At 47.2% G+C, this 12,885-nt stretch overlaps 1 protein-coding gene across 2 annotated transcripts in view; it reads right to left on the bottom strand.

Annotated features, from left to right (window-relative positions):
• nompA (no mechanoreceptor potential A) overlaps nucleotides 1-12,885 on the bottom strand; it is a 98,425-nt gene that overhangs the window by 24,892 nt on the left and 60,648 nt on the right. Inside the window, exons 6-7 of one of the 2 annotated variants that reach the window (XM_077643902.1) lie at nucleotides 6,252-6,548; nucleotides 1,414-1,662 (exon numbers count right to left, since the gene is read on the bottom strand). In XM_077643902.1, coding sequence (XP_077500028.1) covers nucleotides 1,414-1,662; nucleotides 6,252-6,548 — 546 coding nt within the window. The remainder of the gene's footprint in view (nucleotides 1-1,413; nucleotides 1,663-6,251; nucleotides 6,549-12,885) is intronic. The other variant, XM_077643903.1, reaches the window with a different exon arrangement.

The following is a 12,885-nucleotide window of genomic DNA, read 5'->3' as shown; positions in this document are numbered from 1 at the left end:
TCCAAAATTACATAAAAATTGGCGATTTCGTGCGGAACAGTATTCATCCTGCACTTTCCTTACACTCAGTACTTTAAACTTTCCTTATACTTTATATTTTTAACCTTATACTTCACATCACACGAAGTTCGCACCACTTCAGAGGAAGAATGTACACATGCCGTCTCCGAATGAGTAGACGTATATTCACAAACCCTTGAAAAGGTCTGCCATTGACCGGTGCCAAGGCCTTCACGTGCAGGCTTATCATGATTGTCAAACTACAGCGCTAGCCAGAGACTAATCATTCAAAAGGGCGAGCAGCTTTCAGTATTCGGTTCCTGGTACGGGGACACCACCTATGGCTTCCGCTTAAGCGCCAGCAAGTTTTGTGACAGTATTTGTGACGGCTCGAAACGTCCGCGCCTTTCATGCCTTCTGGCAAACATTCAAGACTCGGCCAATCTCGCTGCCACCATCTAAGCACACGCGGCAACGTCTTGCTGTTGTGTCAAGGACAAATGTCCTCGCGGCTTGTCTTGTCGGCCTCACTTTGTCCATTGATAAAACGCGTGAGCCAACAAACAACACTACAGGTCAAGGACACGTACTTCATCTATCTGGAATCCTGGACAGACTGAGTCTCATAAAATATGACTTCCGGAGAAATGGTATTCTAAACCGCGCTCGCTGCCCTGCTACGCGACACAAAGTAGGCAGGATGAAGAGCCAAAATTAAATAGTTTCCAATTCGATCTTTAGATTTTTAAAGACCGAGAAGCCATTTCTGACTGCCCTTTGTGGTCGCACCAACAATCTGGACCTTCACATTCCTGGAAAAAGCAACACAATTTCTCAAAAAAAATATTGACGAGCCATCATACAGTGTGAGGGAACAAATCTGCATTAGCAAAGCTTTACTTTAACATTTGGCTTCAGGTTTACAGTTTCGCTCTTACAATGATCGCCCCCACATTGAATCTTTAAACTCAATTCCGCCGTTTCCCAAGCAGCACAAATAATCGGGCCATTATTGGAAATGCATTGGCAAAGGCCGGTCCTACAAAGCACGAGAGTTAAACCATCCATTTCCAATACTTGGCCGATTACCCGTGCTGCTTGGGTGCTTTTTCTTTCGTCTGCTCCGTCGCCTTCTAGTGGCTGGAGGCTCCTGGAGGGCGCAGGTCAGGTGAGGGTAGAGGCTGGTGGGTGGGTAGGTGGGTGGTTGGAGGGTGGGTGGAGGCTTCGGACATGCAGAGCACGGCGTTTTCACCGAATCAGTGCTATAATGCTAACGCAGTGAAACTCGGGTGAAGGGCGCAACTAGTCAATTTTCGCACTGCTCACTGTCCCATCTCCTTTTCTGCCGCCAGTACGCAAGACACAGCGCTCAACCATCCAGTGAATCTGCGGCCACGAGCGCCTCCTACTTACACCACTTGAACTCGTAAAAGTCGTAGTGGTCGTCATCGATGAGGTTGGGCCGGGGCTGGCCGTCGTATGAGCTGAAGCGGCACATTTGGTAGCGCGACGAGTACTCGACCGAGCGACAGTCCCTGGCGTAGCGGCGCATGCACTCGTCCAAGCACTCGTGGAACGAGTACGCCTTCACCTCCACCTGGTGCGAGCCGTCCAGACGCTTGCGCCGGTAGCACTCGAACGTGGCGTTGTTGAGCAGCACGTCTACGAGAGGAGGAGGCCAAAAGGCGGCCGACGTCACGGGGGCACAACACACTCGCGGCGACGCGCGCCGCTGCCGCCAGATGTCGCGCGGCGCGGTAGGGCATCTTCCATTCATTTCATCCATCCATTCAATGCATGTGCGTTCGTAATGGATAGATGAGCACTGAAGGCGAGGAAGCGAAGGATTTTTCAGCGAGAGAAGCTTGCTGCGTTGGATCCCCATGCTGAGTGGAAGGAGATGAGGAGGAGGCATTGACCGAGGAAAGAGCAAAGACAGCGAGAAGTTCGCAGTAAGGAAGCAAGAACTGAGCAGTTGCGAACACGGTCACATCAGGGCTTCGACGAATGCATGTGCGCTGAGGTGGCGAATATTGTAAAGGCAGGAAGGCAGAGACGTTTCGGATCTTTTTGCGAGGCCGTCTTGCTGTGGCAGGTCTGCTGCAGAGTTGAAAGGTGTGCTTGAGGCAGTGTCTTAAGAGATAACGAAATGTATAGAAGGGCGCGGAACTAAAGCATAAGCGCCTGCGAACAGTGCCGCGCAAGTAACTGGACGCATGTGTGAATTCAAAGGCAGCGAAGGGACTGAAAGGAGGAAAGTGGAAGGCAAAAAATTTTCGATGTTTCCCAAAATAACGCCCTCCTGTGGCACGCGGTCCCAATAATGAAAAATTTGTAATAAAAAAAGCGAAACAAGCAATGCAAGACATGGGGATTGTGAAAATCCTTCGCTTACGGATGAAGGTAGCACAGTTGCAGGAAAGCTCGAAGGGGAAAAAAAGGACTCCTATATCTGTCAACAAAAGCAGCTGCCTGTGCCGTTTCTGTCAGGAAAATTAATGATACCTGTGAGGAATTGATCCAGTAAAGAGCAATGGCCGCCGGAAGTAAGAGGAAAAGTGAAATAAGCGAAGTTAGTGAAGTTAGTGAATAGTAAAGTTAGATGATCAGGGCAACGAATACATACACCAGGTCTCAAAATGTACGAAAGCTTCAATTGTTGAGGAACGTATAGCGTTCCGGTCTTGACAGCGCAGGTGGTTCACAGAAGAAAGGCATGTTTACACTGTAGATACAGCGACACTGAAGGACAGTAAGAGGTGAAGAAAACAGTGATATTAAGAGGCACGAAAATGTTTAAGCCTGTCAATGCCACTCATACCAAGACAACAAAAACGGAAGATTATGAAAGTGTGGACTCCGCACACGATCGCCTTGCCGCGATGGTGTTTCGAATAAACTTAAAACATGAAGGCAACCATGTCCCCAGGCTTGATAGCCAATAATAGGTGTGGCTTTGAGAGACTTACTAGGGATCGCAACTGCATGATTATGGTTGCGATCCAAGTGAGAATATTCGGTACGAAAAGCACAAAAGAGATTAGGTTGAAGTGTTATCGGTGATAAGAGTCTCTAGGATGCTTGGAAAGATCTTAAGGCTCATAGGCGGCATGTTTGTCAGCAATCACACCAATTCACTGCTGCACAATAAACACAACGTGAGTTTGACTTTCACCTTCTCAAGTGTGGTCGCGATCCAGCGGTTAATAAAATCACTATCGGATTCGTTTGTGGCTCGCGCGTCCTACAGAATTTTGCGGCCGACTGTAAGTTGCAATCGAAAGATGGCTGCGAGCGAAGGAACTTTTCAGTGTTCGCAAAAAAGTATTTCTGCGACGCCGCCTACGAACCAGTGACAGATGCCGGGAAGGCACAAATGAGATAAAGGCCATTGTTGAGAAGCAGGTGGTCGATTGCGGTTCCCTGCATGTTCCTAGGGCTATAATAGAAACAGACTTGCAGGACTGAGAAAATGCAGCCGGCAGAGAAACTTGAACGCAAGGGTGTCTCACTTCAGTACGAGCCTCCTGAAATAAAACTCTTACAAGTGGCCTGAGCGCGTAAGAAATATCTGAAAGTATAAATCACCCGTACCGGTCTTAGTGTACCACTCAGAGATTGGTCCTGGTTATGAATATAAAACCGGTTAGATGGTAAACTGTCCAGTTACGAAGCTAGCTTTCGGTCTATTATTATTCGCTCTGTTTTCGAGGGGAAACAGCTCAAAAAAAGTTAGAGGACAACCATTTATGCAGAAGAAACCAGTTTTTAATCTAATCACAAAACAGCAATTTCGGCGGAATTTTCTACCTAATTTTATATATATATATATATATATATATATATATATATATATATATATATATATATATATATATATATATATATATATATATATATATATATATATATATATATATATATATAAGTATTTATAACTCTCTCTGGACACCCGTTACAGAAAAATCGCCCTGTAATAAGCGCCGGTTTATTGGGACTGCTTTGCTGATATTAGATATTTTAACATATGCAGGAAATTACACGGCCTCTCCCTCCATACACAAACTTTATTACAAAGGTAGGGTATAACGCACCTTTCGCGTTCGTACATGGACATAGTTGCATTAATTAACTAGAGTCAAGTGCTTCTCGGATATGTTGAGCCACTCCAACAAATTAGTTAGTCGGATGAGCTAGTTAAGCACATCCGAGGGTAGAGTAGATTGACCCCAAATGCACATTTATAGCCACTTGTGAAGACGTCATGCATAAGTGGACATTGTTAATTGCTTAGCCATACCACAAGTGCGACATCCCTATCGAACATTAGCTGCAATGCTCTCAATGCATAGAAAGGCTGAAATCTGAGCTAACTCGAAAACAAGCGCGGATTTCAAGCACTGGCTGTCGGACCATAGCCAGAGTCCACACGAAGAGCTCATCCTGGCCAGGGTTTCATGAAGATCAGACTACTTTTTACAACTCTGGAGCTATCTTTGATAATGTCTGTTTTTCTTCGGTCAGGTGTGGTTGCTCACTACATATCCTATACGACATTCCTCCGTCCAAAAGAAGACACATTACCTATAGCAGCGAAGTTTCAGTTGCTGACACATGTTAGGAGCCTTTAAGTGTCGAAGCAAACATTAGTTCATGATACCAGTCAAGGACATTCCTTCCACGTGATTCCGGTCCCTAATGTAGAGGGTGTGATGATACAGGGCAAAAACAAAGAGAGAAAAGCGTCACTAAAGGCTTTGTAAGCTGTTGAACCAGCCCACCAAGGTGAACGCAGAGAGAAGAGGCATTGCTCAAAGGCATTGTAAGATGGGGGAAAAGCCCGCCTGGGCAAGCGCACAAAAAAGAGGATGGCACAAAGGCATTGCAACATGGTGAACTAACCCACCCAACAAGGTGAACCGGAAATTGATTCTGGATCACTGGAAAGACAGTAACGCGAAAATATAAAAGAAAACTGCAGACGTCTCGTTACTACAAAAAACATGAAGCTCAAAAATATGAGATATGGCAGGCATTAGGTATAATGTATGACCTGTCATTTTGTTGGTTTTCAAACTCTAACTGCAGCTGTTAAATTTACTCTATGCTGCGGTGACTAGGTAGCGCACTTCAGTTCCACCGAGTCGCTGTATGATGTATACTTGTGCGCAACTTCAAAGTTCCGGGTGTCGCAGGAGCTCCATGTTGTGTGTGAAAGAGAGAAGACATTTATTTGCCAACCCTGGTCCTGGTCACCGTCTTAAGGTGGAGAGTGTGGAGAGTTATTTTGCTTTAATCTTTGCCTCACTGTTAAAGAAGGTAGAAAAAGTAGCTCATTTCGGCACACATTTTGGCGTCAGAAAAGAGCCTCAACAGCCTTCAATTTAATAAACTGATTCCAGCAGCATTACCCTCGAGGGTACACTTCTGGACAAAAAAATATAGATTAATGGCCGTGAAAATTGCTCAACGGCCACCAATTCACTCATGGAGAAGTCTGCGCTATGAAGAGGGAAAGGGAGCATGCATTCTTGCAACAGCCCCGCCCCAGTAATAGCGGACATAGGGGAAATTCTACTGCACAGGGAATAACTCAGAACAACAAGGTTTCATGCGTGGCGAGTAACCACAGTATTGTGCAGTCGTGTGCCGCTCCCTCTGGCGGTGGCACAATGCCACTGAGCATAGCTATGAACTTTTTACCCCAAACTGCATTGGAATTCTACCAGCACAGGCCGGAGGCACGAGATATATCTGGATGCACCTAAAGCAAAAGGAATTTCTGGGTTTAAATATTATACTCTCATAACGCCTTGCATTATATATATATATATATTCACACAATCGTGTAGCTATGTGCGATCGAGGATCGAGGACGAACTTAACTATCATGCAGGCAAACCGACCATAACCACCCTAGTTAACTAGGGAGGTTATGGAGGCGTTCTATATAAGTGTTCTATATGAAGAAAAAAACTAGATTGTGCGTTAGCAGCCCGTCGGTTTGCCTGCATGATAGTGAAGTTCGGTTCCTCGATCCCATATAGCTACACGTTTGTGTGCTTTGTTATCTTGTTTGATTGCGCTGTTTATATTCCTGGTTTCCTGTGAATAAACCTTCAGTTGTGAGTTAGCGCTTGTCCTGTTGTTTTCTTCACTTGTCCCCGTCTTTTGCGCTATTTTCCCTTAAACACCTCAAGATATGGGGGAGAGGGGGGTAGCCATCGTGGCGAGAGCGGGGCTCGGCCTACCGCGGTCGGAGCTTCCGCACAGCACCCGGTAGAGGTCACCCGTGCTGCTCTTGAGCGGCTTGTGGCCCTCACTGCCTTCGCCGTAGCCGAGCGGGTCCTCGTCGTACAGGGTGCAGGTGCGCGCCTTGTCGTCGAACAGGAAGGAACGGCAGAAGTAGCCGCGGTCCGGCAGGCTTCGCGTGCAGTAGTTGGAGCACTCCTGCAGGTCCCGCGTGGACACGACCTCGCGTTCAAAGGCACCGTCCAACTCCTTGCCGGCCTCCAGGATGAACGCAGTCGTGGTGCACAGCTGAGAGCCTGCGCGGAGAAGAGAAGGTCGAGACATGTACAGAACACCTCCATGTCTTGAGCGAAGGCGTATATAAGAAGCAAGGTCTTCCTTAAAAACTTAAGCTGAGGTTGAGGTGGCTGCGAGTTACAGGTGGGATTAGGCTTGAGTTATTCTGCCGGCAGTTTCTGAACCGTATCAACGTCTCAATAAAAAACTCTTAGGCGATCCCCGGTGGATTATTTGAGTGCGTTAGCATGCCCCAAGTTGTCGCACTAAAGTTCGTTATATCCAAGTTGTACACTTAGGTACATTATATCCGAGGTCAACACATGAGCCTCTTATATACTAGGTTAACACCACTAAAGTTCGTTATATTCGGGGTGGCATACTAATACCCGTGTCACACGGACACTGTAAAGGTACTTTGAACTAATGCTCCATTGCTCTAAGGACGAACGCGCGCTGCCACACGGACGCGCCAAAGGACACCTAGCTCAAAGGAGCTTCGAAACAAGGCAGCTCTAGTTCGTCCTTTGAGGCTTCAAGGGAGTACTCTCTCTCCCAGCGAGTTAACAGCATAAATAAATTGAGAAAAGAAACATTCAATTTTCATTTTATAAATTCACTTCATAAGATTAGTGGTGTTTTAAGATATAAGAGGGTCATTTGTTTTGTGGCAGTCTCACCACGCCATACTCTCGTTCGAGATATACGAGCGTCACGGTAGCCACGGTAAATATTCCGCCATGTCGGCCATGTGGTTTGTTGTTCGTTGCTTAACATAATACGGTTATAAAACTAATTTACTAAAAAAAATGTGACATTTCTGTATTTACATGTGCAGTGAGGTTTGCAATTTTAATAACGCTTTTCGCCGATGAGGGCGCTAAAAACCTCTTGCGAAGGTCGTTCCGCGACCGTGTATAGCACGGACGAACTCCCTTGAAGTAGTGCTCCTTTGGGAGCATAAAGGAGCATTAGTTCAAAGTGCCTTTAGAGTGCCCGTGTGACAGGGGTATAAGGTTCATTATGGCACGCGCCGGCGTGACAGCGGTTGCCATTTTCCCTACAAGGACACTTCTCATGCTCACGCATTGTAACTGCATGCTAGAGTTTGTAGCACAGTTCTCTGACCTACCATGCCTCTGCGACCTCCGCACAGCTCACTCTTCCAACTGTCCAGAGATCAAGGCATGCACAGAACACATTCTCTGCTCATGTAACACTCTCCTTATTTCCCCCCTCCTTCCTGGAGTGATTGGCTTCACTCGGGTTCGGCAGATTATCACAGAGCCCGGGGGGGGGGGGGAAGCGCTCTTCTTCACGGGGCCTTAGTGCTGAACTGAAATGAAGTTTTTTGCCACCTCCTCCATCCTCGGTCACCACGCACCCAAGCACCCACTAGAGTCTCCCTCTGCCACTGTCACCATATGAAGACCAGTTTAGTGTCCCTAAGAAGTCTTACAAGAAGGCAGGAGCTCTAACACCCCATACAGTTCACAGAGTCTGCTTCTGGCCAGTGCAGTGCTCTGCATATTCGGGGTTCCGAGCCTCTCGTAGGCACTCACGCCGTTACCCAACCGGAGCTGCAGGAATTCCAGGACAGCTAGAGACCCTCATCACTGCAAAACTGGCCCATGAGCAAACACCTCGCAATGTATATTTTCGACAAATGTTGCAGATTTTTGCAGTTTTTTAATTTGCAGTGTGTAAACAGCAAAGTCCGTCTGCGCCTGTTCCCTCAGTGTGAACAGGAAACTTATTATCGGTTTTTGCGGTTCACAGAATTGTTTTCCACAGTTTGCTTGCATCAGTATTTTCCGAAGCTTGTTGCCTACAGGCAATTTGCTCGTGTAACTGTATGCATAAAAGAAAGAATTCTTACACCTCAATTTCTAAAATAAATCCCCCCCCCCCCCGTCTCAGGCCATCATTGCTATAGTTTCACGACGACTTTGTTCATAAGGCGAGGGCATGCTGTCTGCCCCTTAACTTAAAAGCTAAGTGCTTGCACGCATGCGCGCTCTCTCTCCAAGTGTGTGTGTGTCAACGTGTGTCGGTATGTGTCGGTCTGTGTAACTGTGTATCTGCATGCGTGTTGCAGCGCACATGTGTGTCTGCGTGTGCGTGCGTGTGTGTGTGCGCGCGCGCGCATCACTTCCTCCAAAACAAGCGCCCTCTGTCGTTGTGTTTCTTGACTGAAATTCGCGTATTGAAGAAGATACATCGGGACACAGAAAAACTCAGTACGCTACAAATCTTGAACGAGCAAACGGGTGTTTAAGTAGTCATTCATCAATACTGCAAGGATCATAATGGGCCCGAATAACGAAAAAACAAACGAACACGTTAATTTTCGTGATTGTGACGGACGCTTGGCACTGACACGCAACTATGTGCCGCGTTCAACACGAGGGAAACGCGCCCTGAAATGCAGCTGCTGCCGCGTTCGCTCGCTTGCCCCTTAAGGCGTTGCGAAAGTCCAACTGGCATCACGGAGTTGCCCCATAGCCCTCTGGCAAATGCCGGCCCACCCCGGCGTCGAAACTAGCTGACGTTTCTAGGAAACGCCTGTTCACGCGAAACAGAAAACCCCGGCATTTGATGTTTTCTTTTTCTTTATTTGCCGGCCCCAGCAGCATTCGGAGTTTAATGTCAACTTCTTTATCTCGAGCGCTCATAACGTGGCTCCGGCGATAACATTGTTTGTGCTTGCGGGCTGTTCTTTCGATTCTCCTTGGGCGAGTGCGCAGCGACATTTCCCGCCTGCTGTTAACGGCGCCTGTGCGACCGTGCTGTCAGCCGACAAGAAAGCTCAGACATAAAAAAAAACGGTTTCAAACATGATCGATAGCTGTTTACACTTTCTGACAAATAAGCCTGCTCGAGTTAGATGGCGACACAGCTGGCGATTCAAACTGTGCACAGAAAAGGGTGTTTTTGTGCGCAGTGTTTCCTTTCTTTGAAGTCGCGAAGTAGGAATAATGCGCTTCTAATGAAATCATAAAGAGAAAGAGACAACGCGCGCTCATGTCTCTGTGCCTAGGGAGTCCTGATGTGGGCATGGTATGGCCATGGCACGGCATGGTATGGAGTGGAGTGGTATGGTATGCATGGTACGACATGGTATGGCATATATGGTATGGAATGGTATGATATGGCTTGGATGGTATGGTGTGGCGTGGTATGGTATACATGGTATGGCACGGTATGGTGTGGTATGGTTTGGAAGGTATGGTGTGTCGTGGTACGGTATGCATGGTATGGTATATACAGTTTGGCATGGTATAGCGTGGTGCGGTTGGCATACATGATATGGCGTGGTATGGTATAATTGTATGGCATGGTATGGCGCGGTATGGTATTCACGGCATGGCATGGTATATATGGCATGGCATGGTACGGCACAGTACAGCATCGTGTGGTACAGCTTGGTAACGTATGGTATGGCGTGGTATGGTATATATGGTATAGCATAGTAGATCATGGTATGGTGTGGCGCGCTATAGCGTGGTAGGACATGTTAGGTATGATATGGTATGACATAGTGTAGCATGATAAGGTATGGTGTGGCGTAGCGGGGTATGGTATGGTATGGTATGCGGGGGCTAATGTCCCGAAGCCTTATACGTGCTATGAGGCTGGAGGGCTCCGGATTAATTTATTCAACCTGGAGTGGTTCTGTAACGCGCACAGATGTTGAGCAGAACTCCGCCATGTGTTTGCATTCGCCTCTATCGAAGTGCGGCCACCGTAGCCTGGGATTCGATATCGTCACCTCGCGCTCAGCAGCCGAACACCCTCACCACGGAACCAAAGCAGCGGTTCACGTGTGCGTGTGTAAGTGTGCATGCACATGAGGAGAGGGGGAGGAGAGGAGGGGAGTAAGAACTGTATAGACGAAATAGACTAAAGAACAGAATGTGTCAACGCCTATTTCCTCTCAGTTTGGCCCCGTCAGCCGAGACGTCTACGACGAAAGACTACTACGAGGGCTACAGACTTTGTTGCTGAGCTCGTTTCTTCTACAGTGCCAAGCCCTCCGCAGACCACAAGCGCCACATTGAGCAGTGATTCTTTAAAGGTGTACGCTCACCTCATGCCGTCAGAGGAACCGCGTATAGCGGAAGGTATCAAATAATAGCGACGCCGCGAGAGCGAAGCGGTTCTTTTGTAAAGAGGCACCTGCTCGAAGATGTACATGGTAACAATCCTGCAAGTCAGCCAGGGAAATCTGGCGAATTTAGAGTACAACATGACTCGCATAAAATTCCGGGCAACATGTGTGTGTATACAGCAGCTACCGAAAGGCAGCGTCAGGGGTGTAGTCCGAGTATATTTCTAAACAATCCGAGGATGCCCAAGACAATGTTCACTCGTCCTCTTCCGCCTCCTCTCTAGGATTAGGAACTCACTATAGAAATAAGCATTAAATGTCTGGCACCTCGCTGTCTAGCATCCCACATCGCCTCTCGATTATTTTTTTTCGTCCTGCTTTGAGATGTGTTTCTACCACCTATGATAATTGAGCTACGTAGTATTTCACGCCAACTGCTGCTGTGACTGGCCGCCTATACGACGAATCAACAGTCGCTGGAAGACGAAGATTGAGCGAGATAAACTCCGAGCGTGCCCAGCCACTTAAGAGACCGAAGCGTGGCCGCATACGCGATGCGGTGAGACACGCACACTTTGGCCGAGAAGTTGTGAGGGTGGTCCGTCTCTTCCACCCTCGTGAGCGCTGTCCTGCCTAGCCTTCTACCTGCTCTTAATATGGCGCAAGAGATAAGAGTGCTGTCGTGTTTATCTTCCTCCTCCGTTATAAGACGGCATCTGAGATAAGAGCATTTCTTTTTACGCTACGTGGACAGAAAGCAGTAGGTGCTTTGTCCGCACTCAGTGTGGACTTATACCGGAGGATATACGTTTCGCCTCAGGATATACCTGAGGATATACGCCCCCCTTTCGAAAGCAGTCTAGCCTGCCTTAGGTCTTCTTGATTTTTTTGTGATGGGATATAAAGCAAGTCATCCGAATCAATACCACAATATACATGGACGATGTAGAAAACATAGAAAAGAGCTTGACTTTTCACCCCATCGGTGGTTAAGAAGCGACCACCGCTCTTCGAAAAGAGCCCAGTCTCGGGCCTGGAAACAAGATGCAATCCAAATTCCTCCCTTCTCGTCGATCGGGAGGCGGACACGACCCTGCCTAATTGAATCGGTGAAGAGTATGGTCACGTGATTTTGAAGCGCTAATTTCCACTAGCTTTCTCTCTCACGCATATAGTGCTACTATTACTATACTAGCACAGCTAGCACATCAGTAAACCCCCTAAACCCCTGGAAAGCCTGTCGCTGCAAGTGCACTGAACTGCAGTAGCCAAAACAACTAAAAAAGCGTCCAAAACTTTCGACACTGGGGAGGGGGGGGGGGGATTTTCTTAGAGCAGTTTTGTTTCACATAAGGTGGCGCAATTCTGGGATCACGGAAGATTCCGGCAGTCTAAATGCCAGAACTATCCAAAACGACAGCATAGAAGCATCCGAGACATGTGGCGCCATCTCGCCGCTACATCTGAAAGCTGCTCTCCTCTCTCCCGTCACGGAGCTTAGAGGAAGAGAGGCATTCATTGATTGGCTGCTTTGTCTTGCACAAATATCATAGTTGCCGCGTATGAACAGGCGTGGTAGTGCGTTGCGTCGCGACCTCAAACCGGTTCAACTTTGTTAACGAACTCAAAACAATCGGTTAAGCAAATAAAAATGAAACGATGTCTGAGTGTTTGAATAATGCCGTTGTGTCGCAAGCAGAATATGTCTTTAGCAAGCTGCATTCAGAGAGAGCTCAGCCGTCTGTTATTGTCCGTCGGCATTGTTAGTTAAGCGAGTTAATATGGGGTATTATTGGTCACTTCAAGAAGCTATACCATTCTATCAGCTGCCTTCATTGTGGTTTGCAGCTTTTTAGCGATGTGTATATGGGGATATATATTTTCATGCTTATAAACTATTCGTGCACATGTAATTGTTCTCATTGCGGTTTCTTCATTTACTATTGGTTTGTTTTTGTTTGCTGTAAAGTTATCAGTGCAGTAGTCTACGGTTTTGTCAAGCCGTCGACCTCCCGGTTTTTTCTACAACCTTACAGGATCATCACTATGGTAATAAACGCTCTAGTATTGCTATTATTAATATTGTGGTCGTTGTTGCTGTTGCTGTGATGCTGTGCGACTGTGTGTAGCCTGAAGAGGGCGTGCGAAGTATTGTATTTGTACTTTATTCAGGATAATATTACAGGACCAATGCCTTGATTGACGTGATTAACTGTAAAAAAATGTCTGACCAGGTTGCACTAGAC

The sequence above is a fragment of the Amblyomma americanum genome, chromosome 11, assembly GCF_052857255.1.
Source record: "Amblyomma americanum isolate KBUSLIRL-KWMA chromosome 11, ASM5285725v1, whole genome shotgun sequence".
NCBI classification, from domain to species: domain Eukaryota; kingdom Metazoa; phylum Arthropoda; class Arachnida; order Ixodida; family Ixodidae; genus Amblyomma; species Amblyomma americanum.
The sequence above is the reverse complement of the archived record's forward strand: the minus strand, read 5'-3'. Positions and strand labels throughout refer to the sequence as shown.